Source organism: Cottoperca gobio, chromosome 6 (genome assembly GCF_900634415.1).
Source record: "Cottoperca gobio chromosome 6, fCotGob3.1, whole genome shotgun sequence".
Classification (NCBI taxonomy): Eukaryota; Metazoa; Chordata; class Actinopteri; order Perciformes; family Bovichtidae; genus Cottoperca; species Cottoperca gobio.
In genome coordinates, this window is record NC_041360.1 from 20,143,231 (window position 1) to 20,157,495 (window position 14,265).

The window sequence follows — 14,265 nt, forward strand, 5'->3', positions numbered from 1 at the left end:
AACATTAAAAACAACTTTTTACAACTCACGACATTTTTCATTCTTAAGTACTGCTAATACTTACTCAAAGTTATTTTAATTAATATTTTTTTGAATGCAGGACGTTTACTTACTTATTTTATTGTGACTCTACTGTTGCAACAGTAAAAGATCTGAATGTTTTGTCCTCTGCTGCCGCAGTGGCCACATATATTTGAGTCATTGCACTGATTGCGAGCTGCGCAGACCGTCTCATTCTCTGCTCTGTTGTTTAATGATCGGTAATATTTGCCAGTCTATTAATAGGCTGATAGGGATCCATTTTGCAGAGGATATCCATAACAAAATGTCTGACACAGAAGAAGTCATGGACGAGGAAGTTCAGTATGTACTCATTTTTATACTTTTGTATTTTCATCATATTAATGCTGATATTGTTTTGTGTTTTCCAATTCATTCATTCATTATTTTATTGTTCTTATTTCCTTTCCTCTCCAATACTTCTGAAGGGAGGAAGAAGGTAAGAACGTTGCATCCGCTCATGTTTTTATGTATTTTACCTCATTTTATTTCCACACATTTTACTAATCATTTATGTTCCTGATCATCAGCGCATGAAGAGGCGACAGGTAAGAAAACTGTCATATTTCTATATTTTTTCTCATGCAAAGGTTTGCTAATGGCCTCTTAAATACACACTTCCTACTCGCTCGTCATTTATTTATTATGTGTACTATTTTCTTTTCCTCGTCCAAGATGGGTCAAAGCCCAAGCCCAAGCAAGTCTCTCTTTTTTTTAATTCTAACCACTTATACTTTATGGCAGATTATATGATAATAAACTGTTCACTTCCACAGGTTCATGCAAAATATCACTGTCCCAAAGATCCCCGACGGTGATAAAGTGGATTTTGATGTGAGTCCACCTTATTAAATACCTCTTTCTTGATAAAAAAATGTTTTTATGCTCAGATTAGGCATTCAGTTGAATTGTTCTAATTTGTTTTTCTGATGGCAGGACATGCACAGGAAGCGACAGGAGAAGGATCTGTCTGAGCTGCAGTCTCTGATCGAGACTCACTTCATCCAGAGGAAGAAAGAGGAGGAGGACCTCCTTTCCCTTGTTAACAGAATCGTGAGTGTGTCAATCAAAGAGGAATTGTTGTGTTTCTGTTCGGTCCAAATCACCATGACAGTGTATGTTTCGCTTTACAGGAGAAACGTCGCGCTGAGAGAGCAGAGCAGCAGAGGGTCCGGTCAGAAAGAGAGAAGGAGAGGCAGGCCAGACTTGCGGTACGTTCTCAGTGTACATAAAGTCATATCCTCACACTGTAGTACGTCATACCAGACATCATGATGTGACACTGTTTTCTCCTCCTTTCTTCCTGTGCTGCATACAGGAGGAAAAAGAGCAGAGGGAAATGGAGGAGCATCGTAAGAAGCACGATGATGACGCCAAGAAGAAGAAAGCCCTCTCAAACATGACCCACCAGTACAGTGCTGGACAGAAGGTCATTCAACTTCCTATCGCCTATAGTGTCTAAGTGTGAAACATAACCAACAGGGATGGAAAGAGTGCTCAAACATCAAATCAAACTAATGTTGCTTGACTTAAAAACTACACACAGAAGTAGAAAAGGAAACAAATGTAGGTATTTCTTTGTTACACAGGGCGTCACCAAACAAGCGGTTTCATTACAGTTTAAATGCAAAGCAGCTCCTCTCCATATTAGCGATGCCCCCACAAGCACTGGGCTTGTTCGCGTTAAAAAGAGTTAAAAAACTCAAATGCATTAACCTTATTTCTTACCTTTCCAAAATAATTTGAGTACAAAGCTTACAGCATTAATGGTGTAAGAATGTTTTTAATAGGCTAAACATATAAGAAGTTATTGCAATTACAGTAATGGAATATGACTTGTGTATTTTACTTACAGTATTTCCATGTGATGCTACTTCATACGTGTACCGCACTACATTTGAAAGAGAAACTTTATACTTCTTTACATTTGTTTTGACAGCTTTAGTTATTTGCAGATATAATTACACTACTAAATATGAAAAAGTTGCATCACCTTGATCAACTACAACACTGCTTACACATACTGTTAATGCACCAGTGAAGACAATACAGTAATACGTATAATATAGTGTATAATGAGATAACAATCACAGGGCAGCTCTTACTTTAATCGTTCCTTTCCACTTTAATGTTTTGAAGGCAGGAGTTTTACAATGTGGATCAGCATACTTAGTATATATACCTTTAGTATAATAGTAGTTTAACCAGTAGTAAAACAAATATTATTTAGTTGCATTCAGATTAACTTTCTGCTGTATGACCAACACAGGGTGAGACCAGAAAAGGAGGCAAGAAACAAACTGAGAGGGAGAAGAAGAAGAAGATCCTGGCTGACCGCAGGAAGCCCATAAACATCGATCATCTGAATGAGGAGAAACTCAAGTAGGTCAAAGCTGCTCAAGGTTTACCTACTCTACACCGTGTCACAGGATGTTTTTATTTAAATCTTTGGCACCACTGGGTATAGAATATTCTCAATATGACGTCTGGTTTGTTTGTGTTTTAGGGAGAAGGCCAACGAGATGTGGCAGTGGCTGATGGGGCTGGAGGCTGAGAAGTTTGATCTCGGTGAAAAGCTCAAAAGACAGAAGTACGATGTAAGTTTTCCAGCACAACACAAAATAATGGAAATATACATTTGGCGATGAGGTCCTTTATGAGAAACGAAAGAGGAAGCTGTCCCTCGATCATGATGGAAGTCAGACAAACCGAGTACGCGAGAAACATCTGGACACACCCATCGTTTGACAAATTATTTTTATCAGCACATTTCTCAGTCTGGAGAATATGATCAAGAGAAACAGTCCATGTTGCAGGTGCATGAAGTAACATGAGTGGTTGGCATATGGCAGGTGAAAGGTGACAACCTCTGATAGACTTGTCTGGTATCATACTGTCTCTTTAAAAAGCTTAGCAAGGTTTGTGTGTTCTTGCAGATTAACCAGCTTCTTGCTCGAGTCCAGGATCACCAGAAGTAAGTACACAAACTCCTGACTGCATACTTTGAGATAGATAGATAGATAGAGAGATAGAGAGAGATATATATATATATATAATATATATATATATATATATATATATATATATATATATATATATATATATATATATATATATATATATATATATATATATATATATATATCCGAACATGAACTGGACACTTTCAAAATCTACAAAAGGAATTAAACTGTCATTTTATTTGCAAAGTCATTCGTGTAACAAACACTTGAGCCTCATTAATATCATTTGCTGTCTTCTTACAATTTTCACCAAAGCAAAACGGATTTATATTTGAGAACACACCGGTGTATACCACCAATGACCTCCACTTGTCCTAAACCCCCTGATTGCAGTGCTTGGCATTTGGCATTAATCTTTCCCTGCATCCTTTCAGTGCCAAAGGACGAGGCAAGGGCAAGATGGGCGGCCGGCTGAGGTAAAGGAGCAGCGCGAGGAGGACGAAGCAGACCTTGACACCAGTGACTGGCCTACGTGTCTATTATGCGTGTATTCACTGTTCTGTTGTGTTGTGTTGGGTTACATGTGAATTATCATATCAAAACAATAAATAAATACGTCGTTACATCCACTCTGCTGCATCTTCTGTGTAATTAAGTCCAGCATACAATACCATAACACGTTTATACAAAAACCTAAAATCAGCCAGAATCTTTCAGTAACAGCTGATTCAGCGTACCGAAACCTCCACCACGGTGTACGAGAGCTTATTGAAACATGTAAACAAAAGGGATTTATGGATCTGATGTTGAATAGTTTCATGTTTACATAAAAACAACACTGTTGTATCTAAATGAAGAGCATTTCTTTGACACAATCAGCAGTAGACATTATCCTGTCAACACCTAATAAAAGAATTGACATGATAAAGAGAGCATTTAGATGTTTCAGCAAGGGTTTGTCATTTTTACCTTTAATTCAAATCTACAATAAGAGCAGACATTCCTCAGCAAGGCTCCACATAGTGGTGATGCATAACATTATCTATTTATTTATCGTTTCAATTACATAAGAAAAATATAATAATCTAGGAGAGAAGCACGTGTGATGCTGACGGCGAGGAGCTGATATGTACTGCCTTTTATTAAATCCAAGTCCTTACTGTACGTTAAAACTATCTTCCGATATACACATATCCACAGCAGTGCATTTTCAAGTTGTTCGTCTCTGTGGTTTGAGGAACAGGGAGACACCGCAGGAGCGTTCGGATGGTCCATAACGGGATGAAGAGAGCCTGCTGAAGAGAGGCCGACCTCACCACATGTGGGTTTCTCGGATCTCTGCGATCACCTGGCTGGCTTTCTGCAAAGCCTGGACACAGAAATAAAAAATGTAAAACTCTGAATGATTCCCACACCCTGTGCATGTTGGGTAGGTACAGTAGTGGGGTATACTGTTTCTACATCAACAAGTACTTGTACAATGAACAATATTACTTTAAATTGTCTTAAAACAGTCAGGTGACGATATGAACATTGAAACAGCTGCTGAAGCCTCAAATAAACTTCAGATAAACTTTTAAATATATTTTTGCACAGATCGTGGATTTTGTCTCCCATCACTTACATTGAAACCGCTTTAGGAACGGATCGGAAGGATAACAGCAAGAATCAGAAACATCTAAATGTCTATTGTTAAGACATTAAAACTGTGAACCTATCCGATTTGATCTGGATTTACGTAAGTCTTTAAGGAAATGTTTTAAAAATAGGCCTGACGAAGAACACTGACTTTAATGAGCAGTGAGCATATGACTGATACAGGATCTTGTTTTGGCGATCCATTGCGACACTTGATAAATCTGTTACCTTGAGCATGTCAGCGGCCTCGTTGCGTCTCTGAGCCATGTCCTCGGACTCTGTCAGCAGGTCGTCCAGCAGGCCAGCCTTGTATAACTTCCCCACCAGCTCACTCTGCAGGCAGTCCTTCACGTGGTTCACCAGGAAGTGCATCACGGCCTTCGGTACACTGAGGATAAACAACAACAGAGAGGGGGGGGGGGGGGTACAACACATAAGAAGGGATCAATAACACCAATATTTTAAAAATGTTATCATGGTGGGTGAAAACCCAGCGAGGCCGAGTACACGTGTACCTGTCCTGGATGTTTTTCCGCACGATAAGGAAGTATGACTTGATGAGTCTCTCGATGACCTCGCAGTCCCTCTGCTCCCGAGCAGACAACTTCCTGGACACTGGAACAGGCTGGCGATGAAAATAAATATTAATAACACATTTAAAAAAGCATGTTGACACAAAAAGGATGACTAAATATAATTTAAGTCGGACTTTAATGCATTAAGTGGGATCATAGACTGCAGAAGAAGTGGAGGGGAACACATTGCTGCGCCGCTATCCTGATTGACAGGTCGTTGTGGTAGTGACTCATCAATCCTGCTTTATCATTGAAAGCTATGTTCACTTTTGAGTGGGATGTGACAAAGAAAAAGCAAACATAAAACAGTCAAACTAATAAAACTATTCAGTGCAATGGTGCACTTACTATGGCTGTATTACAAAGTGTGTGAGCCCCACATCTTTCCCTAAAGCCTTCTACTATGTCTTGTTGTTCTCCATATGATATATTGTTGTAGAGCAATAACTAACATTTTAAATGTTCACATGATTTAAATCACCCGACTACAATGAGTACTAGTATTTGGGAACTATACAAGACAATAAACTGACATTGGAGAGTAACGCTGACATGGTGGACAAGGAAAGCAAGCAGCGTCTCTTTAGTCTCAGGAAACTCTCTGAGCTCTAACAGCACTCTGATGACAACATGTTATCCATCTTTTATTGAGTCTGTGTTCACTTTCTTTTTTATCTGCTGGTATAAATCTCTCAAGGTCAATCACAGAAATGTATCCCATAAGGAAGTCAGTGTCTGCAGCAAAATAAAACTGCAGGATCTTTTTTTTTATTTGATTGAGTATGTATCGCTTTGAATGGTCTTATATGTGTGCTAATGTATGCATCCCTCTGCACCACTGGGGACAGATAAAGTTATTGATTGACGAGACATGGAGGATCTCTCGAGCCGATAGACAACACATGAGGAGTACCCACCACATCGAGCAGGTTGACAGCGTAGCCCTTCTGCGGGCTTGAAGGATACGGGTGCTGCATCATGGTTCTGTCACCAGCTGATCCGTCCTCTCCCTTCCTCAACATGCCTCTCCAGTTCCCCGTCCCCCCGTCTGTCTGCTCGCTGCCAGGGCCGCTCTGAGAGCCACCGGCTGCTGCCTACAGAGAGGAGAGAGACGGGGAGTGAGGACGTGTGAGGAATCCTGAACATGCTCAGGCACTTACAAAGGCTTGAAATGCATCATGTGTAATAAAGGTTAATAAATTATGTATACAAACAGAGTACAGAGGTAAGAATATTAATGTACATTTTCAACAGTGTAAAATCATAGCATGCCACTGGCCTTCTTTGACATTACTGCAAAGAAGTGAATTTAGAGTATTCCTAACACACCGACAGGCACAGTGCATAACACACATTAACCAGGTTAAGGATGGGAAGATATGAAGATAATATATATCCTGAAATAAGTTTTTAACACACGTTTCCCTCAGAAATAACCCCCTTTGTCTCTAGTACCATGACTTTATTAGGCCATTGCAGGGAATTTTGCAAATCAATAAGTAGGACTAGTTTATGGCAATATTGGATGTACAGGATTTTTGTCATCAATTTGATAAAGTTGACTTATTTCTCAGAAGGAGACTATGATATCTGGTCATTTCATGTTTCCCCCCGCCCCCAACAGAATTTAGAGAAAATGTACTCTACCATATATTGCCATCTCATTATAAAATGATATTTTCCATATCGTCCACTCTTACTAATGTTAATGTTTTCTTCAAGTAAAACAGCTCATGCCAAATGAGTATGACTGTATTTTAATAAGCAATATTATATAAGCTGTCCGTAGTTTGCAATCAGCATGCAGCAAAATGGGTTAGATACAGATAGGTTGAGAGTGAAGGTCAAGTGAAGGTCAAAGGTCATTCAGATCATGGTTAAAAACCTCCCCTCAAATCCCACTGCATTCTCAGGACACTATAGGCCCAACTACCTACTGCAACAGGGGTTTGAATTTAGAGGAGTACAGAACTTTCAAATATGATCTGAGAAAGGTTTGAACTGGGAAATGAGGACGACAGTAAGGACTTGGGGGTGGGCAGAGGTTAAATGTGGGCAGGCAGTACGTGAACGGGACACACCTTGGTGGCCTCGCCCTCGAGGGCAAGAGGCTCAGTGGGGGAGAGAGACTGCCCACCTGGGCCATTAAAGGACTAGAGAAAGACAACATTAAGAAGAAAAGGGGTGATCGAAAAGTGGCAGGCGCTACAGAGAGGGGGGTGCAGGAACTAAACATAATGAGAAGAACTGTGTTAGGTTTCATTCGGAAGAACTTAGAAGTTTGTGAATTCTTTAGTGAAGGTGGACTGAGGCTTTGCGTGCGAGTGGTAGAACATCTGTTAAAGCCTGTTACAATAAAATGTTAAAATCATGGAGACTAACGGCACCTTGTCTCTGGGGACGGCAGGGGGCAGGTCTCTCATTCTGTTGCGTCTCTGCTCCTACGTAAAGGAAGTTTGAAAAAAAATGCAAATCTGTCAAATCTCTAAAGAGGACAAAGTAGAAAGTTAACCGTGTGTACATCACAACATGCGACCCCTAACATTGTGATTTGATACATTGTTATCACAAACACATCGACTATAGCGGCTTTAACCATAACAAAAGCATTTTAACAGATTCAAAGAACTGTAATGTGTCTTACCTCAATGTTATTGTTCATGAGGCCACAGGCATCAGCAAAGTCAGGATGCTTGGTGTTGATATAAGCCAGCTCAATGGCAACCAGGTTGTGAACCTGAAAAATAAAAGATTGGTTAATCACTTCTAGGATGCCCATAAACTTCGCTTAAAAATGCTCTGATGGATTTAGTGTGAGCAGGTCCCGACCATTTCATTGGTGACCGGGAGTCTCTTTCTGAGTAACGAGGTGACCACTTCTACTATGGCATCATGGAGCTTTGGAAACCTCAGTAACTCCTGCAGAGATAAACAATCGTCATAATTAGTTTTTGTTTACATTTAATACACTAGTAGAACAGTGACGTGGTTAGTTTTGTGGATTTACATCATGCAACTGTGCTTTAGCCTTTACTGTGCATGTGTGATCGTGTTTCTCACCTGTGTGCTGTAGTTGCTGCAGTGCTGGATAATCCTCTGCATCTCCTCGTGAACCAGCTCCACGCAGCGCAGACTGGGCTCCTCCAGGCGCTTGACCTGCCGCTTCACCAGCAGCTCAAACGAAACCTCAGGCACGAATAAAGCAGGCCTCGGGCCCTGTCGTAATACAATGAAACTATAAGTCTTCAAGTCCCATTTAAAAAAAGACAGATTACACGTTAAAGAGGGAGCAGAAACCCACCGTTGCATTTCTGATTGCTGTGAGCACATCGATGGTTGTCAGACCGCCCAGAGGATCTACTGACTCCAATGTGCGACCAAACGTTTCATGAAATATATAACAGATTCTTGCTCCACCACATCTGAAATGGAGGAGAGTAAACTCCATTAAACATACGCTTGAGCACTTAGTATAACAGTACTTAGCGCTTAGTATATACGCAATAGTATTGATGCTAGCCCCCCTTAGTGGTGTATGAAGGTACATGCAACCAGGAGAGTTGTGTAACTCACAGCTCAGTTGTCTCGATGTACTTGGCCGTGCCCTCTATGGTGTGGCAGTACTCCGCAGCAAACTTGGTGATGAGCTGCAGCAACGTGGAGCTCTTGTCGTCGACAGGTTCACCATAACCGTTGAGTAACGACTGGTACTGCGCTGCCAGCACGTTGATCCTCGTCTTCAGCTCAGGGAGACAGTCTCTGATGTGGTGCATGAGTAACCTTTGATGACACGTTGATTGGGAAACAAAGAGGGAGATTTATTGCAGACTACAACAGTACGTTAACGTGGAAGACTTAGAGGTCACGGTCTTAATTTCCACTCACAGTAACTTAATATATATTTAAAAAACAAAGGAATACATCACTTCCAACTCCATACCTGTTCAATGTTCTGGCCAGATATTTGGTTCCATTTCTGTTGGCAAGGGACGGGTACTTCTTCTGTAGGAAGGCATATTCATCACGGGTGGCATCTGCCACCAACTTCCTCTGATTGATATCCAACTGACTCCTAAGAAAATGCACAAAAGAAAATACTCACGGTCATGAGACCACCCCCCACCATATGACTATAGTTTAGCTTTATTGACACAAACTCTCAGATTAAGGTGACATTCGAGTTAATGGTATTTATTAGTTTCAAATCATCTTGTTTGTTGGTACGGTGTCGCTGCCGTTTGTCCTCAGCTTTGTATAGTTTTTAATCGTTTTATGGTGAAGTCAAAAAACGATTTCCCACCACATGGACAATAAAGTGCGTTTGTTCCTTCCTTCTTCCCTCACTTCCTCACTAACTAACGTGGCACACCAGTGCAGCGTTACCTGTTAACGACTCCAATAATGCCCAGTTTGACAGGAATGACTCTGCCCATTAATACATCCATGGCATCTGTGCCAGCATCCATCAGATCCAGCTTGGTCACCACTGCTAGCGTCCTTCTGCCTAAAGACAAAGACATCATACCCACCTGTCAAAAAATACCGAGGAAGGAAATGCAAAGAGTACGGGACGGTGAAATAAGGCCATATGCAAATGAGACAATACAAAGTAAAAAACTGAAATCAAGTAAAAGTAATGTTTTCTTTATATAGCCCGATACCACAAATCACAAATTTGCCTCAAGGGGCTTTTTTTCTTCTTTTAACAATCGGTACAGCATAAGACAGAAAGAGCAACGGAAAGTAAAGAAAGCATAAACAACAAGACCATTTACCATCAGGGTCCACCTCGCGGGCCACTTTAAGGGCCTCCGAGGTTGCCATGTCTGTATTGGCAGCAGTCACAGCCAGGATGATGGAGTTGGGGTTGCAGATGTACTTGAAGATCAATTCTCTGATCTGGGACTCTATGTCTTTGGGCTGGTCTCCCACCGGTAACTGTTTTAACAAATACACACACACACATTGACTTCTAACCATGGAAGTCATCTGACTGCGGGATCATTTTGAGGTTCATAGATTGCTCAGGTTTGAACACGGAGAAGCGAGAGGGAAACCTGTCTCACCTTTGTAATTCCAGGAAGGTCCACCAATGTGAGGTTCACAACGTGTGGCGAGAAGATTTTCAGGTGAATGGGTTCATCACTAATACCCTAAAAAAAACAAAGACAAATGATCTTACAGGCTGATATTACTTCAGAGGTTGATTCAAAAAGCTCAGGTTTGTCCAAGGATATCATTTATTTTTTGGAAACTTTTGACGTTCCCTCTTCATGGCTGTAATTAGTATACCTTGTTATTGCCAGAAATTCTTTCCGTTTCTGCTTCGATTTCTTGCCTGATCTCTTCGAAGTCGGTATAGATCTGGAAGAGCAATTCAACCACGAAAGGTAAAGACTCAAAGCAACAATAATGCAAGCAGAAGTTTCTGATATTCAAAGAACAATAACACCATTGACCAAAAATAGGGTACGGGATTCGTTTTCAAAGAGACTTCCTGTTTAGTATCATGAGGCTATCAGCACATCAAAAGGGTTTCCTTGTTGAAACATAATAAACTATGTGGAACTCAAGAGACACAATTCAGCCTTGTAAGACATTTACCCAACAGCCACACACATATTTTTGGCTACAGAGAGGGTGAGTGATAAGTTATAAACATACCACAAAACCACAGAATGTCCTCATGTACCTAATGCTTAAATGTCAGTGAATCAATACAGGATACAGAACAAGGGTATTGAAGATCAGGGACAGTGTATCAAATATTCAGATGTTTCTATATATACACACACACACAGTACAGCAGTGGTGGGAGACTCCATTGAGAGTTTAGTTTTCGGGCAGACAAGACTGTGAGGACACGAGTGTGACAACTGTACCTTGTTTTTGGTGTGTAGAAATTTGCCCCATTCCTCTCCGTCGATGCCTGCAGAAATACAAAGATGATGACATATGTTTCAGTTACTGATGTGACACATGCGGCCTTGAGATCACAGTTACTATTATTACTAGTGCTATGTCTCATGGGAGGCAAATATGGGATGGAAAAACTCTTCAGAGAAGAATCCAGAGCTGAAAGGTAAAAAAACTAAAATAAAAGAGTCGAACAACTGTTGATTTCATGTCATGGAAGCAAATACAAGCTTTAAGCAAGATAAAATAAAAGCATGTGCATTTTGGGACGCAGAGACCTAGAGTCTTTATCTCAGCAGCAATAATCAACATCACAACAAAAACAAGGAAACACTATTACATGGGTGGAGTCTGTTAGTCATCTTATGAGTCATAGGTAGACTTTTCAAATTTAAAAACATAGCACAAAACGAGTATAAGACAGGGAATCTGCTCATTTCAATTGTCTAACTTCAACTGACAGAGACCAGCCTAAGTCGAGGGGAGAGCTTGAGCTGAGTAAAGTGAAGCCACATGGTTTGGCAGCTTTGGAAAAGCTACACAAATGCAAGGCAGGATGGGGCAGAATGGGCCAAAGAGACAGGGGAGGTTATGTGATATACAAACACAATAAGGAAAAGAACAAGGAAAAGGAGACCTCTGTAAAGGCGTCCATTTTTCTTGGATTCTGTGATTAAAGAGAGATGACAGGAGACAAAAGGATTAGCCTGGCTATCTCAGCTCCTGCATGACACTGCAGCAATGCAGAAATGCAGAGTCGCTCTGAGGTCGTTCCCAGAGGACTGCATTGAATAAATGCAGGATCTTGGCACATTTTGCCCATGTTCTTTTCACTAAGAGGTGGATGGCATCTGTGCCCAGTTAAACTGCTGTTCCTTTCACAATATAAATCCATGTCATAGTTGAATAAATAATTATTATAGCACTGTAGCAGAGAAGTCTCATGACCTTGGAAAGTGTACGTTTAAGATCTCCTTTACATTTAAATCTTAAAAAGTGTTCTAGGTCAGTGAAAGTGAAGCACAGCAAAGAAGTCATATTGCTAAATTGAAATGATTCCAACTTAATATGCAACAACTCCACAGATACAGAAATAACAGAGGTGACAGTGATGTTACCATTCTCTTCATTGGTTTTCCTGCGGTCCTCTGGATCGATGTGCACTAGCTGTAGGATAAGGGGTCGGCGTGTGACGATGCCAGTGCCACGTGGCAGGAGGTCCCTGCCAACCAGGCTTTCTAAAACCGAACTCTTTCCACTGCTCTGTAGAAAACAACAACAACATAAACAAAACCATTAGTGGGGAGACTGGAGTATGAATGACTTGTGGATAAGAGAAATCAGTCTTCCCATAGTGCAGATACAGACAAAACACACTGTGCTGAGGTTGACTATATTTGACACTATCTGTGTGCACATTCAAAACTATTAATCCGCAATCACTGCAGAGACTTTTCCAGGGGCTCAGGAACCACTTCAGGAACTCGGGAACCTGAACTGCATTCTGAACAAAGAAGTCAATGTCTAATTTACTTCTGGGCCTGAAAAAAGTTCCTGCTCAGGGGTACTTTCAGATCCAGACCCGAGGAACTATTGGGGCGAAGTTTGCAGTGGTGAACGTCAGTCACTGATTGAACACAAACCTTGTGGCAGTTTCAACTTGTGTACTGTTTTCTTTCACACAAGCACCAGGTGCAACTGGGAGGACATTTCTGGTTCATTGGCATGTGTGGTGAAGTAACTCCTAATGGGATCTGGTTAACTGAAATACCTCACTTAGCTCACTTGGGGACTGCTACAGATTTAGGAGATGAAAAATGTAATCAGTGACTTCTTAAGTAGGATTAATGTTGTTTTGACTGATATAAGGTAGGCCTATTAATAGACCTTACAGGGATAAGAAATACTCGGCATCAGGTCTCAGTTTCAGCTGTCCTTAACTGAAGGTCTTTGGCGATTTGGGCCTTTGTGGATCCCAGACATTTAAAACACCATTTGGCTTTCCTTGTCTCACTGCAACACAATCAGATGCTTGCCAAAAGGTCTGACACATCCTATTAGCTGATCAGTGAAAGTAAATGTGGTAGACACAACCTGCCACTTTAAACCAATTAACTTTAATGTGTGCACAAGATAGTTTAGTTGACAGGGCAAGTGTATTAGAGAAGAAATAGGTTGATTTTACTTCATGGTCACTGGTTTAGGTTACTGTTAAATTGTATTGTTTTAAACTTTAGTATAAAGACTTATAGTATTTTTAGGATAGTGATCTTAACTGCTTATTCGCTAACTGTCAGCTAAAAACATTGCTAGCCACATAATGTAAGATCACATGTAGCTAGCTAATGCTACATTAGCGGCTAAGTAAGTTATCTTAGATTTAAAAAGGCAAAGCCTATGTAAGGTCAGTCAACACAGTTATGTCTACTAAACCATAATGAAAGTGAAAGAAAACTGAGGTTTGCATACCAGAAGAAGCCAAAACAATAAGTTGTCGCAGGCTAACTAACTTGCTAGCCTTAAAGCAAAGTGACGTTTCTCACCTGAGTTCCCACAACAACTATCTGCGGCAGTTGAATTATGTCTGCGCCGACCGTGTTAAATACATCCTGCAGTTTGTTTATGACAGGAATAAGGGCCTCCATGAGTTCCGATATTGATCTCGACCTGTCAAATAGGCAACTTTCTTTACCCTGCCGCCGCACAGGGTGACAAAGTCATTCAATGATGGCTAAAGCTACTGGCGTCTCTTGGACCTACTAACAACTGCGCACACAGTTGCTCAGAGTTGAATCATGGGAGTTGAAGTTCACTAGAGTCCCGCTCAATATCCCTGTGATTGTGGTTTGACTTTTGCTGAACTACATTTCCTACAGGTGACGTCATACTCGTGTCCACCAATGAAAATAAGTAAATACATTATTTTTCCTCGACGCAACCGTAACTAAGGTGAGCGCCAAAATATTTACATCTCACAGCCAGACCACATTTTTAGAAACACCTTCAGCTCTTTCAAATCCGTAAGACTTGTGATACAACAACTACTCTATTATAGCCTGGCTGATACTGGATTTTAGAGGCCAATTATATTGTTTTTTGTCGATAAACAACCC

General features: G+C 40.8%; 2 protein-coding genes across 3 annotated transcripts; one reads left to right on the forward strand and one right to left on the reverse strand.

Annotated features, from left to right (window-relative positions):
• The first annotated feature begins 282 nt into the window (after window positions 1–282).
• Window positions 283–3,596, forward strand: tnnt2d (troponin T2d, cardiac). Its single transcript, XM_029433224.1, has 12 exons — window positions 283–363; window positions 489–499; window positions 591–608; window positions 736–757; window positions 837–894; window positions 997–1,113; window positions 1,194–1,271; window positions 1,379–1,489; window positions 2,330–2,442; window positions 2,567–2,657; window positions 2,997–3,034; window positions 3,458–3,596. Exons 1-12 carry the CDS (start codon window positions 326–328, stop codon window positions 3,501–3,503), a joined length of 741 nt encoding a protein of 246 aa, XP_029289084.1. The 5' UTR covers window positions 283–325; the 3' UTR covers window positions 3,504–3,596.
• On the reverse strand, window positions 3,235–13,959 carry dnm1l (dynamin 1-like). 2 transcript variants are annotated; one of them, XM_029433221.1, is made up of 19 exons: window positions 13,696–13,959; window positions 12,271–12,415; window positions 11,119–11,165; window positions 10,529–10,600; window positions 10,303–10,389; window positions 10,012–10,174; window positions 9,620–9,740; window positions 9,177–9,308; window positions 8,810–9,016; window positions 8,538–8,658; window positions 8,297–8,452; window positions 8,066–8,155; window positions 7,881–7,973; window positions 7,624–7,677; window positions 7,318–7,389; window positions 6,154–6,330; window positions 5,177–5,286; window positions 4,890–5,049; window positions 3,235–4,392 (listed from the first exon to the last, which is right to left on the reverse strand). In XM_029433221.1, the coding sequence occupies exons 1-19, from the start codon at window positions 13,795–13,797 to the stop codon at window positions 4,336–4,338; spliced, it is 2,166 nt and encodes a 721-aa protein (XP_029289081.1). In that variant the 5' UTR covers window positions 13,798–13,959; the 3' UTR covers window positions 3,235–4,335. The 2 variants fall into 2 exon arrangements, with proteins under 2 accessions (XP_029289081.1, XP_029289083.1); XM_029433223.1 differs by lacking the exon at window positions 7,318–7,389 and having other exon boundaries at window positions 13,696–13,957.
• Between the last annotated feature and the right edge of the window lie 306 nt (window positions 13,960–14,265).